General features: G+C 38.8%; 1 protein-coding gene across 2 annotated transcripts in view; it reads right to left on the bottom strand.

Moving 5' to 3' along the window:
• Window positions 1-19615, bottom strand: part of LOC122841282 (zinc finger E-box-binding homeobox 1-like) — a 66556-nt gene extending 46941 nt beyond the window's left edge. Inside the window, exon 1 of one of the 2 annotated variants that reach the window (XM_044134456.1) lies at window positions 19220-19615. In XM_044134456.1, the coding sequence (XP_043990391.1) occupies window positions 19220-19277 (58 nt within the window). In that variant the 5' untranslated portion in view covers window positions 19278-19615. Of the gene's footprint in view, window positions 1-14092; window positions 14244-19219 lie in introns of those variants that run through there. The other variant, XM_044134457.1, reaches the window with a different exon arrangement.
• Window positions 19616-20459: the final 844 nt, after the last annotated feature.

Raw genomic sequence — 20459 nt, 5'->3', positions numbered from 1 at the left:
GTCGGCACATCGAACCCGATCGAACCGTTATACCTAGGATTTCTGTTGGCTAATGTGTGATCTCAGATTTTGAAAATGGGCCGACAATCGACCGACAGCACTAAGATGGTGTCGTGTGCGCTGGACATTACACTAAGGAAATGAGGAAGGGAGGATCAGTGGAGAGCGCCTGAGTTGAGCCTTTTTTCATTTAGCGTCATCAACAGAAAGAGAAAAAGGCTGGGAGAGACGATAACGCCGATAATTAAAATGACGTAGATTGTTTTAATTTATCGTACGATTAATCGATTTTTCGTTTATCGCGACAGGCCTAGTGGTGTTGTTTTTAAGGAAGCAAGTCTGAAACGTAGTAATTAACCTGAGCAATAAAAACAGCTTAAATATGAACCCTGAAGAGCCATCTTTGAGCTGCGGCCGGTCGGGTCTGTTAAGAGCCTCAACAGAGGGCTGCAGGGCTCCTCTTCTTAAGTGTGCCATAATATAATTGTGCTGAAGGGCTGCGCACCACGGGAAGAGGGTTTTATATCGAGGCCTGCCTGCTGTAATGGTGTCAGGTGGTATTTATGAGACTTGTAATGGCGCTGAAGCTCAGGCACACCTGCTACGCTGGGAAGACTCTTCAACACAGACACGCAAACACCGAATTACAGCAAGCAAACCCTCAGGTTGCCTCTTTCACCTTGGTTTACACTGTTTATTTGGGGTTTTTTTTCATATACAAAACGCTGCAGTGAGGTGACGGTATATGACTTAAGGGTTCACTTGAGTTTTTATACATTAATATGTTAACAGCAATATACACTCAACAAAAATATAAATGCAACACTTTTGTTTTTGCTCCCATTTTTCATGAGATGGACTCAAAGATCTAAAATTCATTCCAGATAAACAATATTACCATTTCTTTCAAATGTTGTCCACAAATCTGTCTAAATGTTTGATAGTGAGCACTTCTGCTTTGCTGAGATAATCCATCCCACCCCACAGGTGTGCCACATCAAGATGCTGATCTGACATCATGATGAGTCATCATGACTATCATTATTAAAGGTGATTTCTGGAAAAGTGACATATATCTAAGCAAAAACCTGAAATTTTCTGTTAAATACACGTCTTGCCATTGGTGCTGTAATCAAGTGAATCAATGGAAAGTTAAGTGGAAGGGAAAACTATGAATAGTTGCAGGTGAAAACATATCAGTTTGTGAGTGGCCAGCTAACTTGCCTGACTAATTCTTCTTAAAGTCAATCTGTCATTTGTCAAGATGAAAATGACAGAGATAATACCTCAATATGCACTGAAGACTTATGTTGAGCTTTAATAAATGCTCTTCTGTAAATTTTACAAATTCTGAGAAACTGTAGCTTGGCTTTTCATTAGCTGTAAACCAAGATCAATATTAAAAGTAATAAATGGTTGGAATATATAACTCTTTCTGTGCAATGAATAAATATTCAAATTCGAATAAAAAAAATACTTTATTGATCCCAAGAGGAAATGAAATGTGTCTCTATTTGTTTTGCTATTTTGTTAGAAATCTACATAAAATATTTCCTCCCAAAAAAAGCTTCCATGAACACATTTGCTGGGTACAAACTTTCTTTATAGTTTCCCTTCTGTATTTTTTTATTTTTTATTTTAATTCTACATACTAAACAGTGATTACAGTAATTACAATCTATGTTTAAATTTATCAAAAAAATCAGTCAGGAATTCACCACAATGATTACTAATACCAGCTGATTGGCTCCATTATTATGCCTCTAGTGACGTCATCAGCTCAAAAACACGCAAAGCAGAATTAACAGCTATTTTTCCTTTGGTTAAAACTTTTTTTCTAACGTTTTTGACCCAGCTGTGTTTTTACTGTCACCGTAGATTAGTTAGTGAAGATAAATTCAGCCCTGGATAATACTTTTAAACTACTCTTTTATAAATCTTTTAGAAGCAGAGCAACTGGTGACTAATGAGCCTCTGCACACGGCGTCTCCCCTCAGGTTGGTGAGACACACCAAGCATCGCTGAGTTCGCATGGAGGGACCTGCTGCAGGAGACTAAAGAGCAGAACAAACAGAGCTGATGAGAAGCAGTCAAAAAAGTCAAAGCTGGAGCCTCTGAGTTTGCACCTGTGCCAGTTCTCCTGTTCCGATAACAGAAAGAAAAACTGCAGCTCAGTCAGGCTTTTGCTTAGGTTTCATCCTTAATTAAGATGGGAAATTAAACTGAAAAATCAATCTGAACTAATATTACTGAAACCAGACTGGCATAGTTATGTTTGCATCTCCTTCAGACTGCACACACAAGAACTCTAATAAAGCTCTGGCCTCCATCGACACAAGCAGCAGTTACACAGGCTGGAAAAGCTGAGCGAATGAGCATTGTTGTCCCAGATCGCATGCAGACGTACAGCTGACACCTCAGCAGTCGTGCTGCTGCAGCAGCAGCAGCAACGCTGATGCTTCAACTGCTTTGATCAACACAAGTGACGGATCACGGCGGCAGGCTGAATGGCAGCACTGGAGACTTTAACCTGAACACTGAGAGCTCAGCAGTAACAAGGCGAGCAAACTGGGTGATAACAAGACAGGGAGCTCTGCTGAAAATCTGATGAAATAATAAAATTCACTGGGCTGGGTCTCCTCTGATAAACCATACCAGGAATTGTTTTATTATTTACTTTCCTATAGGGGACAGAAAATGATCAGTTCTGTGAGAAGTAACAGAATTATTTATTTCAGTTTTAAGCCCTGTGGTGGTGCTGCGTACATGATGCATAACTTGCTGCTTTTATTTTTATCCTTTCTAGAGATTATAAAGCACATTATAGTATTTGTCATGCATTCAGTCTCATGAATTGTGCATTATTCTGCATCCCTGCTGAAGCCTTAAGATGATTTCTTCGTTCATTAAAGCACTACAATGTCACAGCTGACAAATTAAACCTTTCATTTCTAAATGTTTATTCACAATAGAAAAAGTACATCCATAAAAATTTGTAAAATATACAATAACAGAAATTAAAAATTGCCAACTAGTCTTCTAAAATAAATGTTATTGAAACATATTTTTTTATTTATCTATTTTGCCATGTCAGTGTTTTTTCACAGAGAAAAAAGTGCTGAACAGACAAAACGTATGCAATGTGATCATTTATTATTAACACTTTGGTGATCAGACTACTTATCTCCCAAGAGGAAAACCACTCTACTGACTGACGTCAAACAGAAGAAGCAAAAATATTTAGTCATTATTACTTCAGCAAAATCACAAATTCTCTGGATGTCCTTAAAAAAGGCTGGTTAAAATTATTGATTTAGAAAAAGATACAGGAAACGATACAATAAACCACAGGTGTCAAACTTCAGTCTTCAACTGTAACTTTTAGATGTGCCTCTGCTGCACCACACCTGAATAAAATAATTAGGTCATTAGCAAGGCTCTGGAGAACTGAACTACACCAGGAGGAGGTAATTAAGCCATTTCATTCCAGTGTTTTGTACCTGTAGCATATCTACAACTGCAGTACAGCGGCCCTTGAGGACTGGAGTTATATATATGCAGCTATGGTCACAGAAAGCGACCAATTTCTGATTCAAATCATAAGAAGCACCATTTTTATATTTTCTGCGGTTTACAAAGATGTCAGTTTTTGTTCTTATTCCTTTTCCTTCTTTGAGGCTAATAACGCATGGATATTTACAATATTTTTTGAATTTCTCAGCCTAGCAGAAGCTTGGAGTAAAACCAGATCAGGTGTGTCCAGCCAGTCGTAAAATAATCTGATCTGTGCAGAAGATTTAGAAATCCCAAGAGATGAGGAAGCATTTTAAAATAATTTCATGTAAGAAAGACTTCCATTTAATTCTTGTTTTGCTTATACAAAAATATCAATTCAAACCAGTATACACTTTCTATTTCAGAACAAATTAATATATTTTACTAACTATCCATGTTAATCTCTAGCAAACAATCTTTTTAATTCCACTCTTAGCCAATGAAACTCTAATGTTAGGCCTCATTCTGACTTGTTTTCATGCACCTACTTCGTCAATAAGAGTGTGTGAGTAAACAGTGTGTGTATCATGATGCTACAGCAGTGTTGTGAACCACAGTGACATAGTAAAACGGTTCACAGCTTTGGTTGCAATGTGTTGCTTCAAGCCTTCAAGCTTTGACTTGGGCGTCGTCACCCCGGGCAACACTGCCTCCGCTGTTCCCTCCACCTCCATCCATAGGCTGGGTGGCATCCATTAGCGCTCCTCCTTGGGGACGGGACGGCCTCTAAAGCACAGCACTCAGGGAACACGCACTTTCCCCTAACAGCTTCATCAAGTCTGCATCCCCAGAGCCCGACACACACACTCACACTGAGGACATCCGCCATCTCTGGAGGACCCAATTAGCAGCCATCACCTGTAATTCAATAACACTCCTATTCTTCCAGCTCTCTCTTTTGCTCCACCGTGAATTAGCTTCCATGCTTTGGGAGGAACGGAGCGTAATTGTGTTCAGTGTCAACAAACAAATCTAAATCTGCGCTGACAGTTTGAACAGATCAGCATATTTTGGTTTGGAAGCGACTCCTCGGGCCGTCTTTAATCTATTGTCATGTTAGAGGTAACATGGACCATAAATCAAAGCTCAGGGAGAGCTCAAGATGGAAAAGAGACAGATATGCGCCCACAGATCCACTCTGATGCAAATCAAATCCTCTCTTCCCTCTCCATGGATCCTGCTGGCTTGTAGAGGGACAGAGTGCAGCAACACCTCCATCAGCTAATGCTAACGCTAACGTAAGGAAAATGCACATTACTAATTATTGACTAAAGTTACAGAGGAAAATCTCAATACTCCAGATTATCATTTAAGGTCAGAGTTATTGGTTGACTACTGCAAAGAAAGAGAAATTTTCTGTAAGGTGTGTCCAGTCACATGTGGGACAAAACAAAAAAAACATATCAAACATGGTGGACGTAGTGCGATGGTCTGCAGCCGCGTTAATGCCTCTGGACCTGGACGACTTGCTGCGATTCACCAAAAGATGGCAGTGTCTTCAGGAGTTTATTGGAGATTTTTAATGTATCCATAAGTAAGATAAATAGTTATTTATATTTCTTAAAAAAATATCATAACAGATGTGCTGTGGAGGCATAGGGGATAGCGCAATCCACGTTTGGAGGCCTTGAGACCTCGACGCGGCCGTCGCGGGTTTGATTCCTGGATCCGTTGACATTTACCCCATGTCTTCCCCTCTCTTGTTCCCCCTTTCCTGTCAGCCTACTTTCAAATAAGGGACACTAGAGCCCACAAAAGATCCCCTGGAGGAGTAAAAAAAACAAATAAAAAAAGAAATATGATCCCCAGATTCAATCAAAATCAGCAGGTAAGAGTTTAACAACGCTGCATATCTCTGATTGGTACATCTATTAACTGGATCAATCAATTAGTATATTCAGTATAGCAAGATAAAAATAATAAAAAGAATCAAATGTCTTTAGAAAACAGCAATGTGAAAAAACACAACCAGTCAATACAATGCCTGTAGCTTTAGTACAAGAGACCTGTGGACAACAGCTGGTGAGTATCATCCAAATATAACCTGAATAAACCGGTACAACACTGATGAGACAGCATGCAAACCAGAGCAATGAGCTCATCATGCACCAGTACTTCATGGAAACCAGTAATGGAGGAAAAGGCACTGGTGAATTTAAAGATGTAAAAAAAAAGTAGTAAAGATGTAAAAAAAAAAAAAAAAAAAAGGAGTAGTCAGGTTTATAGGGCAGCACATTACCTTCTAAACATCACAAAACTAAAACAGGAAACTATATCAACTGTGTGTAGCCAAAACTTCCTTTCTACACTAATAGTAAGAGCGAGGAAGCATCACTTTCTGATCAGATACAGACACACACACACACACACACACACACACATCCAAATAACAAGATCCACACACAAATAAGAGCAAACATCTCAAACAATGTCCACTTTCGTTTTCTGCTTCAATGATACAAATATTCCCCAAATGGAGAGCAGAGTAAAAAGACAGAGAATAAATCATTCTGCTGTGGCTCTAATCTAATTCTCTGCTCTTCCACTCCCACCTGTCCTGCCGCCGCCACCGCAGGTCTCTCTGCAGCCTCAGGAGTGTCTTTAGCAAGTCAGACCCCTCCAACCCACCTGTCCATCTCCCATGATTAATTTCTCCTGAGAACAGTGGCGCTGCCCGGTAGTCTCCTCCCATCCTATTGTCCGTTTTACATTCTTCTGCTGAGCTTTTCCTCATTTTACTGGTAAAATGCCAGAGAATTTAACACACACTGTTTGAAAAACAGTGTTAAACAGAATTGAACACACACTGTTTGAAAAATATATCCTGAATTAAGTGTGCCAAGCTTAAAAACACAAAAGAGTCACTTTCCAGCATTAGGTTTTACACTGTATTCGCAGGGGTTACAACTAACTAAAATCCACAAAAACTTGAGACTCCCTCTAAAAATGCTGTCTGTCATAATGGTTTAAACATCAAATCTACCTTAATATCCATTCATATGCACAGTGGAAACCATCTTGGCAGTACTGCTGAAGCTAACTTCCACAGTTTTCTTCTTTTACGCTCTTGAAGGTTCATCCAGTGAGCAGCATGGAAAATGGAAGGTGTTCCTGGATTGGATGGTTTGCAAAAGCCAGCTAGTAGCGACTCAAGAAGCATTTCAGCTTCCAAAGCTGAATTTTCTCTAAAATATTTCTAGAAGTGCTAAAAAAAAATGACAATAAAACCATTATTCTCGCTGTAGTATTATTTTCCCAGAAGTAAGAATAATTCTTTTTGGGGCTTCAAACAAATAATTAAATAATGGGGTTTTTTTGTGTAAATATCCTGAAACTGATATTTTTCCTTAAGGTTATCATACTTGGTTGAAATCTAAAAATAAGTTTTCCAAGTCAATTTTGAATATACAGGCCCTGACAGATTATCTGTGTTATTACTATTGTTCTGCCTTGGAGATCTGTTTTAACTGTTATTATTCTGCCTTGGAGATCTGTTTTAAACTGAAACAGAAGTGAATTAAAGCCTCCACCCCACAGGCTGACATCCACTTCAGTGACCGACGTGCCTGGGATTCCTGTTGTAACAGCGCCATCTCCACTCTGGCTTGATGTTGTGCCTGGAGGCAGGCGGCAAGCTCTGAGCTCAGTTTTTGATTCACTTTGCCTCTCAGGCTGCAGAAAAACAGAGAATGGGGCTTGTAGGGATATGCAAATTTTACCGCCACCAAAGCAGAGGAAGAGAAGGTTCCCACTGGCTGAGTGTGAGGGACTTTTCTCCTTTTCTCTCTCACAACAACTTTCAATGGGACCCTTTCTTCCAACAAACAGCGGCCAGCACCGACACGTCCTCCACACACACTCCGGGATCAAAACTAACACCTCAGCTTATGGATTTCACATTCAAACTGAGACTTCATGCATTCAGAAAAGTATTGAGTAGCTTCACCACAAGGTGGCTTTCAGAGAGCTGAGGTAAAGGTTGCAGCTGGGAGTTTCTTAAACACATGAATATTCAGGTTCTTTATGTAAATGAGCAGAGCAACATCTAAAAGAGTTTGGCTGTTTGTCAGACTTCAGTTCTGGTTCTGTATAAGACTGGCAATAAGCAAGGGAGTTTTCTGCTTCCTTTCTCATGTTCCACCTGTATTTTCCTCCTTTTGCTTAATAAATTATTTATTTCTGAATTACCTCCAAAGCTTACAAATGACCATAATCATTATAGGGTTTTATGAAAAAGAAAGTTTGACATTTCTAAAGAGAGCTGAAGTCAAGTCAGAAAGAGACACAATTAGTTGCTCTTGGTTTCGTTTTAAATCAGAGGGCAGCGCACCGTTTCCCTTTCACCTTGACTAAAAATAAGCCCGACGCTGAGCATTTGCAAGTCACACCTGCACAGCGGCCAACACGTCTGAGTCGGGAAACGCTTCGACTATCTGTCCCATAATCGTTTCAACTTCGTGAATGTTCACATTGCTTTGCAGAAGTATTCACACTACTTGAGCTTTTACATGATTTATAATGTTGTAACCACTAGCTTCAGTGAAGTTTATTGGGAATTTGTATGACATGAAAGGAAAATTAAACATGATTTTACATATTGGAAACAGTAGAGTGTGTATTTTAATTTATATTCCTGTATTCTGATTGCACTAAATAAAATTCAGTGTGATTTTTTTTTTTGCATAGCAGTCAGCTAATTAGTAAACAGTATTAATTCAGGTGCTGTGAGAAGGCCTGGGAGGTTTGCTAAAGAACATTACTGACCAAATATCAAACCTGAACTGAAGACAGTTCAGGTTTGTTTACAGAGACCTCATAATTCATTTTATCTGTTGTTTCTGTTATTTTATTTATTGTATATAATTAAAATGTCTTCCAGTTTCAGTGTTAATTGTTCACTAGAATTTAATTTTATTGATCTTTGAGAATGTGTTCTTGCTTTACTGCGCCATTATAATACTTGAAAATGGTCTCAAAACAACAATATTATCATTTATCACAATAACTTTGACGTTAGACTGGCAGTTACATGTTAGACTGGTCCATGAAGCCATCTTTTCAACTCCTCTGGGATTTGGGGTCAGAGGTCATGTATTATTTGAGCTTTTGAGATGCTGACCAGCTGCTACCAGTTGTAAAAACACTACTATAGACTATAGTAACTCTGGAGGAACTGTAGAGATGAACAGCTCAAGTGGAAGAATCTATTTACAGGGCAACTACTGTGCATTCATAAATATAGCTTCTACTAAAGAGAGGCAAGAAGTCTCACTTATAGGTTGCCATAATGGCGCAAACATGAAAAGGAAGCACTCTGGTCAGAAGAGACCAAAATTAAACTCTTTGGTCTACATTCAAAACTATCTCTGCACATCGCCTTAAACACACTATCCCTGCAGGGACACATGGTAGCAGCAACATCATGCTTCTGGGACACTTTTTCCAGCCAGGGAATTCTGCAAAACTCAGTTGGTGAAAAACACTAGAGACTGAGACAGAGGTTCACTTTGAAGCAGAACAAGAAGCTAAACAATACAGCAGGAGGAAAAAATGGAATGGTTTTGATTGAACAATATACATCAGTTAGAAAGGCTCAGTCAAAGCCTAAGCCTAAATCAAATTGAGAATCAATAGCGAGATTTGAAAACTGATGTTTCAAACATTCTCCATCCAATCTGACTAGATATATTTTACAAAACAAGATTTAGTAAAAGATTCAGTATTATGTTTCCATTACAAATGTGTGCAAAATGTTTTGGATATTCAGCCAATGTCGAAAAAGAACCCCCACAACTTCACAATTGTGATGTTTCTATTAAATAAGAAACGCAATTGAAATTGCTCCATGTTTTCATTGCAGTTTTGCGAAATACACAAATTTTGATACGGCTGAAAACCCACCTGGTCCTTGTTATTGAGCATTTAAAAACGGGCATGTTTCCATTAAGCAAATTTATTTTCAGAATTCTAATTTGCACAATTGTAAGGTTAATGGAAACACAGCTACTGTCTAAATGTGTAAAGCAATCTATGATATCAAGTACTGACTCAAGCGTGACTGACACAAACGCACTACACGCTTTTCATAGGATTGTAAAAATGTTGAAAACTGTCACATTTTCTTTTAATGTCATAATTATGCAGTGCTTTCTATTGCTATATCATATAAAATCCAAATAAAAAAGTTCAATGATTCAGGGCATAAGGCTACTTTTGCAGAGCAATGTAGACGTTTTCTTGGGAACAGCTTTCCTGAAACACATTAATATAAACAATTGCAGAAAGAACATACATTTAATAAAAATGAGAAAACTGGGCCATATTTTCCAACACGTAGTTTCATCCTGATGTGTTTCTCTTTATCGGGGTTTATGCTGATTTTATCTCACTGATACACAACAGCAACACTGTAACTGCTGACTTTTTCTACCTCATGGTAATTAATGCATGTAAATCCAAACAAAGAGCTAGTGTTGTTATGCAAAGCCTCAAGAAAAGTAGCAGTTTCCCACATTCATGCTCAAATCCACAACACTCATACACACACACACACACACACACTTTCCTCAATTAGTCACAGCAACAGCATCGCTGGCCCCGATGCTCCGTCCCCTCCAGACCATAAAAGGCGATGGGCGGGGTCAGTGCTGACTTAGTGAAGACATCCTGTAGTGCTTTGTCATTCCACAGGCCCATTTATGCAAAGAAGGAAACATGCAGCAGCCCCAGGCTCTCCAGCATGAGGAGAAAGTCATGAGGATGACCACAGAATACAGATCAATTACAAACCACTGTCACACACAAACACGCAGCAATAAATACTAACATAACCCAAATGGAACATAAATGAAAACATTTAAATCCAGCACTGCATGGGAGCGAAGAAAATACATAGGATAATACTACAATAACATGTTGGATTAGTGTAGCAACATTAGCTAATCAGAGCACTAAGGTGAGTCGAGTCTGTGGCAAATCATGTTAGCTGCAAATATGCTCAGTGCTCCCTCTGAGGCAGGACACTCACATGACTCCTTCACACTGTAAAACAGCTGGAACCAGAGAACCTCAGGCTGGAGCACAGCCACTCAGAGACAGAGCTCTCTGCTTTCTTTGAAGAAGGTGTTTTAATAAATCTGCTCTGCAGAGTCAGACTGTTCAGTTCAGATTTTAAAAACTGAGGCAAGAGAAATGCTCACAGGCATTTCTTTTGCCTTTACAAAAAATATTCTTTTACGTATTTGTTCAAATTGTCATTATATCATAACACTATGGTATGAGAAAGATAATTTGTGAAAAAAACTGAGCTCATCTGACCACGTGGTGCTGCTCATTAGCCAACATAGCCTGTCGTGAATGATCAGGCTAGTTAGTATGGTCACCGATAACAAAGGATAAATAGTTTCCCTCTAACGACAGGTTGGTTCTCTGCTATTAGCACATTAAGTATTGAGTACATGAGGATGATTGACAGCAGTAAGACCCTCCTCCTGGCTCTGATTGGAAGTGGTACACTTCTTCAGACGGCAATAGCAGTTAATGAAGGAGATAGAGGAGATCAATCTTTTCACAGATTATCTGTCTCATAGCACACTGTCTCAATATGGTCACAGTTTTAACAAATACTTAAAAAACATGGATTTTTATGAAAGTTACATACTGCAGGTTTAAATGAAGACAATGCTGTACTTTGCAAAAACAAAACAGCATGAAGTCCAGAACCAAAACTGGAACATAAGGAACAACAACCGATCCAACAAGTAAAGTTTTCACTTCCTGTGGACAGATGGCGGTAAGGAGCAGCGTTCTCACTGACTCCTGACACCGAACAGCTCCAGCCTGGGAGTAGGCTGCTTTGTTTATCCTGTAAAGGTATGTTAACACTAGGCTGCATTCCTGCAGGCCCTAAATTGCAGTGTAAGATTACAGCACAGTCGAGCCAGCATCCATGCGCAGACAAACACGGAGCGCTTTGACGGCGCAGGATGACGAAGCCGTGACCGCCAAGACCTGACGTTGGAACGAATGTCGACACCTTTAATTTACAGCAGAACTGCAGTCAGTGAGTTTCCTGTTAGAATAACACCGTCTGAAACCTGGAGGATCTGTCTCAACACACTTTTACAAGAACAGGAAATATATAATGGTGAAAATGAAGCAAAAATATTCTATTTTCATGTGTTGGCTCTTTAAAATAACATTTAAAGAGCGCGAAAGCAAGAACCTTTTCCTAAATACAAGTCAGCTAATCTTGTGTCCTTTCCCTTGTTTTGTGGCTGTTTATGGGCAGTACTTGATAAATTAGAGTAGACTAAACTGTAAAAACACAGTTTGAAAAATGAATCAGCAGATAAATAAATAGCATCCATTGCTTTTCTCATATTTCTCACTTGTTTAAACTGTATTTCAATACAGAGCAGTCAATGTTTAGCTTAATTGCAATATCTTCTAGCCTCTGACAAGCTACAAGCTCTGCACTTATGGAAAACCAACAACTAATGTTTTTGTAGCGGTTTACAAAACTGCTGTGTCCAGCTACTGTTGTACTACAATGAAACTAAATCCATAAAAGCATTTAATTCAAGCAAAATAAACTTTTTATTTTATAATCAGAAACATGCCAAGAAAGTTAATCTTTAATATCTACTTATATGGCAAAACAAAATTTTCTTTATAGCATTGTTTTAAAGAGGTTGTTATGAATAAGAGCAACATCTTCCCTTTCAGTTAATGAAACTTTGTTAATAATTTGTCAGGGGTTAGATTCACAACCGTGCTGTAAATTTAAATTCTGACAACATCAACATAAAAGGGTTATGTAGATGTTGACGCTGTGGGTAAGAAGGATCTCCAGTAGCAGTCAATCTTGAAACAACGATCACTGCTCACCCACCTACCTTGCTTTTGCTGCTGCTCTAAATCTCTGTTGCATCATAACAATCCAAAAGAAAAAAAGCAAGAGGAAAACTACTTTCAGCTGCACAGAATTTGAGATTATTGTCCAAAAAGCAACATCTCCGCCAAAACATTTTGAACAAATGTCCACGAAAAGAGAAAATTAGAACTAACGTAACAGAGTTACTCCAACAAATGTAAAATGGGAAGAAATTACCGGCAAATAAAAGCACTACTACAATCAGAGTAAACCTTCTATGAATCTGAAATTATTCAAGAAAAGTCAAGATGAAGTTTGGATCATCTTCAGTGTGTTAGATTATGAATTAGAAGTGATTAATAGAGAGAAACAGGAAGTATTAGAATGGCTTCTGAAAAGTGCACTGTACTATTTCACAAGCAGTTTCTGATTTTATTTATATGGTGAGGTAGAGGTCTGCACACCTGTGCAATCTGGAAAGGTGCAGTTAAATATAGAGGTACTGAGAACAGAAATTTACTGACTAATGTGGAAAAAAATACTGATAGACTATTAAACTAATCATTAGTTCTACCCTTACAATTGTTGAAGAATTATTATCAGCCACATCTAGCATCTAATTTAAGATAAGCACAGCAGGAGTCTTCTTAATAACTTTCCAGCAAAGTTCAGTAACCTTTGAGTATGCAGACAGATTAATTTCATTTGTTGATAATATAAAGTGACCTGAGGAGGTGAACTGCTGAAGCTAAAAGAAACTGCAGCTTCTGAGATATTCTAGCTGGTATCAGCAGCTGTTTGCCTCATTATGGTGATGACTGGCAGGGGGTCTTGGTACCATTAGCACAGGCTAATGAAAATCAAAGAGGTGCTTGTGATCAAGCTGCCTCTGTCAGGTGGAATCAAACTAAGACAGACACACGTCTGAAATGAGGCGGGCTGAAACCGAGAGAGGAGGAGGAGGAGGATGAAAGCGCTGCGCAATGATTATCACTCACACACCAAACACCTTTTGCCATCTTGATTGTGCGCCTTGTTTTTTACCTCTCAGAATGAGAGGTAAAAAATCTCTTTTGGTAAGAAAATAACTGGAATTCAGCTGGATGAAAGGATTCAAATCGAGATTCGTCGCTTTTGGTAGCGAGAAAATCCAGTAATAATCGGTGAAAATACACCTTTATAGGTGTTGCATCACCTTGCATACCTGGCTGTCTCCCGTCCAGGAAAAAATACCCCACCTTCACTGCAGTAACGGCACTGACCGCCATTCCCTCCAGCTAAACCAAATTGCATAACGATTCATCGCAACACAATAGATCTACAAGGAGATATTTTATAGAGATGCGCTGCTATTTTAGCGCTCTGCATTAAAAATAACGGAGGAATAACCACCTTATGCACCGCTCATTTTCCACAGTAGACACACACACACACGCTCAGATTTACACGGAGAGCATGGGGTGCACTCGACCAAACGGGGCAATCAGTCCACAGAAAGAAGCACATAAAAGGAGAGATAAAGCATGCACAAGTGGGTCAGAAATGCGATAAATCCCGCGAGAACAGAGGGAGGCGAGCATCCAAGCGAAGCTGGCATGGCACACGCGAGAGGAAAAAAAAAACTACCAAAATAAAAAATAAAAAATAAATCCATGTCTCTACCTGCGCAAGTTGACATTTGGAGCGCTAATCCTGGCTCGTCGAGAAACGCAGAGCCTTTTTAGGAAACGATGAGAGGATCCTGAGAGCCGCAGGTGTTATTTGTATTTATTTCTAGGCCATTTGTCCGCCCCGCTATCCGCGTTCAGGTAAACATGATGATGATGGTGGTGATGATGATGATGATGATGGCTCCTGTACAGACGTACAGAGTCACCGTCGTGGCGTCAGCAGGAGGAAAAAAAAGGTGCTTTCCAGCCCCTCCGCTCAATCTCTCTCACACACACACACACAGATAACGCTTTAAAATGATCTAAAATTTCTACTTATGGGCTTTTATTATTGGCTGGAGCCGAGAGGAGGAGAGGACAGGTAAGAAACGATCCAATCAGAGGCTCTGTCTCAAAAAGGTCGGCTAAATTTAAAGTTATTACACAAAATCCTATTTATAAAGCTTTCCCTTCAGTACAGAAATAATCCGACCCACAAACACACATTCCGAGGTTGCTTTAGTGAGAATTTCATTACCTGTAACAGAGACATATACTCAATATGTTTTGCTGTGGCAATACTTATTGACTACTTCCTAACGCTCACAAATCTGAAATTACAGGTGCACATAGCATTGGAAAATAATCTGAAGGGTTGAATTTAGATATATTTGGGACACAGTATGAACCGAAGTGAGATTCTCATATTATAATATTCTGAGTAAAAACACCACTGCATTCTGAACTTCACTCATATATTAAAGCAAAAATAATTTCTTTAATTAAAACAGTTTGAGCACGTAGCTTGCTAACTGTAGATGCCGACCTTTATAGGGGTTAGAGCCGTCAAGGAGAGCTGCTCATTATATTGCAAACATATCATCAACTCAACGTCAGTATTTGCAATATCTACATTCCAATGGAATATTTGGAGTGCAATATTTGTTGCCTAATATATTCCAAGTGCATGACCTTGCATTTTTCAAGCTAATATAATATTTAGTTGGTTGTACAGAGCGTATTGGCAGAAGATGCTTTTAATGGACTTCAATGACATAGCCCAAAATGTTAAAGTGAAGTGCTAAGGAACATCTTTATTGGTAGACCCATGCATTTCGCCTTGTGACCTCAATGAAGGTGATTCATTTCAGGGACAATAACCCAGATAAAAGCCACAAGCCGAAACAGGTCAGATTACCAATATAGTTGTTTCTTCGGGTGCTTTCACACTGGATAGTCCACTAGACTTAGTTTGATTTGGGACCAACATTGCAACATTTGCTGCATTTTCAGCTGGTGTGGTTCACTTTCCCACTGCACTTTCACCAAGAACCACTGATTGAAACAACAGGAAAACTTCTGAAGAAAACAACTTTCTTCTTCACAAAATGTAAACAAAAAATGGTGTCAGATTTTAGCAGTTGCAGTATTTCTCTTTTGTCTTTGGTAAAAGACCACCAGTTATTTTTCCCACTAGCGCTAGACTCATATGTTTGTCTTGGTTGTATTTACCCAAAATGCCCTGCGCTTTAGTCCACGTCCTGCTTTTGGAATAGTCTCCGGTTTGCACCAGAGTTCACTTGAACCAAAATGAGATCTAGGTTTTTAGGTGGACCAGAGTTTGATTTTTTGGCCCATTTCAGAGTTCAATTATGCGTTCACACATCCCCAAATGAACTGGACTTTCTAGACAAACAAACTAGAATTGAACTAAAGTGGACCAAATAGGGCTGGTGTGAATGCACCCTTAGTACTTCAAGTGTTGCTTGAACCTTCCTCCGAATCTTGGGAGTCGGTGAAGTTGTACCAGAAAGGTTTTGGAATACCACAAAAAAATGAAAATAAAAATTATGCAAGATTTTCTAATATCATATAGCTCTAAGTCGCACTTCTTTAGTTTCCACCTCGCCAATTTTTCCAGTCAAAATCTGTCTTTGCTTTATTCACAAAAAAGAGAACTAGCCTTCTTTCAGCCAGCTGATTTCTGGTGCACAGCAACGGCTGGAGAAGAGGGGTGCCACATTACTATGGACCCATAAGGCAAGAGAAAATTTCATTCATTCCAACAAGATCTGTTCCTTTAAGAACTCCGACAAACTCGTGTTAAGCTAGTGCCTAATTGCTACATCAATTAATAAGGGACATAAAAAGCATTTCATTCCTTCCTTAAATCTAAAGGTGTCAATGATAAGCTTGTCAATTCACCCCTTTGCATTTTTTACCATTGCAAAGGGTAAAAAGTCTTTTTATATTTAACTTTTTTGGGTATAAATGAAGCTGTCAGCCATGGAAATCATGACTCTCTTTCCACTCATATGGGGAATTTAATACCCATTTTGTTAGCCCATGTTTGCCTATTCTGATGCCTATATTAATGCCTATATAAATGCATATATTCTACTCTGAGTCTAGTCAAAGCAATGTCAATAAGTTAGCTTTGAAGCATATCATCAAGGTCACACGACTCGACTGAGGCAACATCATTCAGGGGTGGGTGTGGTCAGCATCAAACATGAGGTTGATCCCTAAAATACAGAGTTAAGCATGTGCTCCTAACATTTCTATTACAGACATAATGATGTAAAACATTTATGACCTAATGGACTCAAATACACAGAGGTCACACCCTCACAGCATCCATGCGAAGCAAAGCTGCACAAAGTACAAAGTTGCAAAAAAACTTCTACAAAGCTATACAAAGTAGATAAAGTAGTAAATTGGGCATTCATTCATTCAGATAACACAACCCTGAAAGTGTATAAAATTAAATGTGCTACTAGTGTATGCATATAAAGCCTGATTAAAAGTTGTAGTAATTTAATTAGGTTTTAGACAGAGATGTTCAGATTGAGGAAGAACAGTGTAAAAACTGGGGTTTAGTTGGCAAGAAGTTTAAAAATGGAAGGAGGATAGAATGAGGAGTAACAAGTAACATAGAGGAATACAAAGCCACAACTCAGCATTAAGGCATGGAATATCAAAATCTACTCTCCCACAACAACACTGCAGAATGGAAAAGTAGCAACAGTAATCATGTGGACAGCAGAACTTGTGCCAATAAAACTGTGCCTCAAATTATAAAACACGACACTTGAAGTTTGTTTGGGGTCATTTACAACAAAATGGTGAGCTGTACTTTCACACAATGTCATAAAGACCTTGAGAAACTTAAAAATGCCTGACACTTTGGGCTCTGAACATGTAGTTACAAAAACCTAAAAACTGATGCTTCTCAGTAATTTAAAACATAATTAAAAACCAAAATTAGTTTAGTAAATAAACTTATTAAGAAACACATCATACAGCTTTATCACACAGGGCTATATTTCTGATGCTTATTTCTGTTAATTTCGATGATTATGGGCCACATCTAATTGAAACTCAACATTCAGTTTCTCAGACAATTACATTAAGCTCAAATAAAATAATTAAAAGCATTTTTAAAAACAAAATGGACAGGTCAGAAATATGGACAACAATGACTTATCGATAATTTGTGGAATTTATTGTGATCACAATGAAAGTGGAACAAGTGCTTAAAAATGTATAACCATCATGATTGTCCTGTTGTTTATTCTTCTGTCTCTACAAACAGCCACAGTGCAGCAAACACAAATACTGCTCTAAAAGTGAACTTGTCGTATTCAGTAGGCTATTGAAAGCACAATTATTGCATTAAATTATATTGTTAAACGTAATTACTCAGTAAGTGAGTAATTACATGTAATTCATGTCACTAAATTCGGAGAACAGATCATTCAAACTGCAAATGGAACAATCCCAATCAAAATTTAGCGAGTCTGAAAGTTGATCAAAAATTACTGATTATTTTATCATAGTCAGAATTTTTCTCATAATAACTTATTTTCCACAATAATGATAAATGGTACATTAACTCCCCATCCCAATGTCTTATACACCTTCTTTTCTTACATGTTTTTCTTCCACTAAACTTTTCACTAATATCTTTGGGGAAGGCAGTCAGAGTGCAGCCAGTTTCTCTATCAATGACGTTTTGTGGCCAACCCTTCTTATCAGTGTCAATGACAGCTGAAGTCAAGTCAACGGTCTTCCTTGATTGTGTTGTGAGCCCTAACATGCACATAACATAACTTTTCCGTATGAATAATACTTGTTTTATTGAGCTTATTTAACATTATCTTCTCTGCAAAACTGCATTAAGAGTTCTTATTAGCTAAAAGTCATAATCTTCAAAATTATCAAAATAAGTTTAATAAATCTTCAGTATCTGAATTTAATTTTTTTTAATTAATTATTGTTTTCAAACAAAAACAATCCTGTCATTGCTATAATTGTCAACTTTTTTAACCACACACTCTTCTGTATTCGTTTTATGTAATATGCAAATTTTCCGAGAAACTAAATGATTGACTCTTCCTTACAGTTTGCAGGTGCACAGAGCAGAGAACTAAAAATGTCGCCTTTTAAACAACAGCTATTATAGTTTCAACTCTTACCTCAACAAAGCCAACATGTGTTACTGCAGTTGTGGCAAGCAAGGCGGGGTGAAGAGGACATAGAATAAACAATCCCACTGCACTGAACACAGCACGAACTCCTGCTTTCTCAATTTACCATGCGGCCATAAAAGCAACACAAGACGAAGTTCAATCATTTTGAACGGGAAGAGAGCAGAAAGCTTCAGTCCGGCCCGAGGTGGCAGCAAGTTAGCATTGCAACTAACCCCGCAACAACCTCGCCCTAAAAATCACTAAACTGCAGCGGGCCACGTTGTTACGTGAAAGCCCCTCAACCTGCCGCCAAGTGTTGCCGATCGGCGAGAAAGTGCTAAAAAGGACCACCAGGAGCAAAGATGGGTGACAAAAAGTGAAGGAAAGTGGAGGATACATCCGAGAACGAAGCGCTCCTCGGGTTATTCTAACAGACGGATAACGGTTCTCTAACGGCCAGGCGGCCCCAGTGCACCGCTAGGCGGAGAGCAGAGAGAGCCCAGCCAGGTATAACGGTACACCACCGCACTCATTCGCCCGTCAAAAAGTCCCCGAAATTACCTCCAACTCGCTCCCAAAAGTCTCCGGGAGGACTTTACCGAGCGAGAAAGCTCCCGGACAGCCCGTCCGGCCCCCTTAAAGGCGGTTTGAGTGGACTTTGGACTTACCGCTGCTCCTCCTCGGGTTCGCCTGTTTTCTGCGCTTACACCTGGGGCCATCCGCCATGATCCTCTCGCTGGGTCTGAAGCGCAGCCGTTCCGCGAGTTACCTCCTCCCTCACCCGCCTCCCTCCTACTCACCCTTCCTCACCCCCTCCGTCCCTTCCCCCACCTTAGCAAAAAACACCTGGTTTGCGACACACCAGCAGCTTTTACGGCTTTTCGAACACCTCAGCACGGCCCCTCCTGCTGGCCGCACAGGGGTGGATGTTCTCCGGACAGCTCTACCAGGCTCAGCCCGGTATCAAGTATGATCAAGATGCAAGGTGGATCTTGTACAGGTGGATATGAGGAAATGTGTCAATAAAGGGAGGTGGAAAGAAGATACTAACTTTACTATATTGGTAAAAATTATTGTTAAAAAAAAATCTAATCACGATTGTGGGTCAAGTAGGCAAATTATTTTTATGGCTACCTGTAAAACTCAGTCTTTACTAAAAAGCAGTTACACAAAGATGAGAAAAGTTAAAGAAAGTTGTTTGTTTAACTAGCTCTTAGTAACTATAAAATTAATTCCATCAAAACCAGTTTTCTCATATTTTCATATTATATAAATATGAGTATACACACATATTGATATTTTATTTCTGTTAATAATGACAACTAGTACAAACATATTTAATTTTATAGAAAATGAACATTTTTCACAAACTCAGTTTTCTAATAGATAGATAGATAGATAGATAGATAGATAGATAGATAGATAGATAGATAGATAGATAGATAGATAGATAGATAGATAGATAGATAGATAGATAGATAGATAGATAGATAGATAGATAGATAGATAGATAGATAGATAGATAGATAGATAGATAGATAGATAGATAGATAGATGAAATGACAGTACATGTATACATTCAGAAGGAAGTATTTTATGACCTACTTTAAAACCGGACCCACCTGGAATGTTGCTGAAAAGCTCCATCTTGATCTCATCTTACCAAAGCAGGTTATTCCAATTGGATCCTAAAAAAACACACAGTCATGTTTGTGATAGTAAGACAAAAAATAACTTTTACTGGGTTGATCTGGCTGTACATAGGGTCGTGTATTTTTTCTGCCTTACATGAACATGTTTCCTCATGTTTCCCATTTTCAAGAGAGGCTAAGAGAACAAGGAAACTATAAACACCAAATAACTTTTTGCGCAATGTTTTCTTAATAAAGTGCAAGCAATTATAATTTG

This window comes from Gambusia affinis, linkage group LG12 (genome assembly GCF_019740435.1).
Source record: "Gambusia affinis linkage group LG12, SWU_Gaff_1.0, whole genome shotgun sequence".
NCBI lineage: Eukaryota > Metazoa > Chordata > Actinopteri > Cyprinodontiformes > Poeciliidae > Gambusia > Gambusia affinis.
The sequence above is the reverse complement of the archived record's forward strand: the minus strand, read 5'-3'. Positions and strand labels throughout refer to the sequence as shown.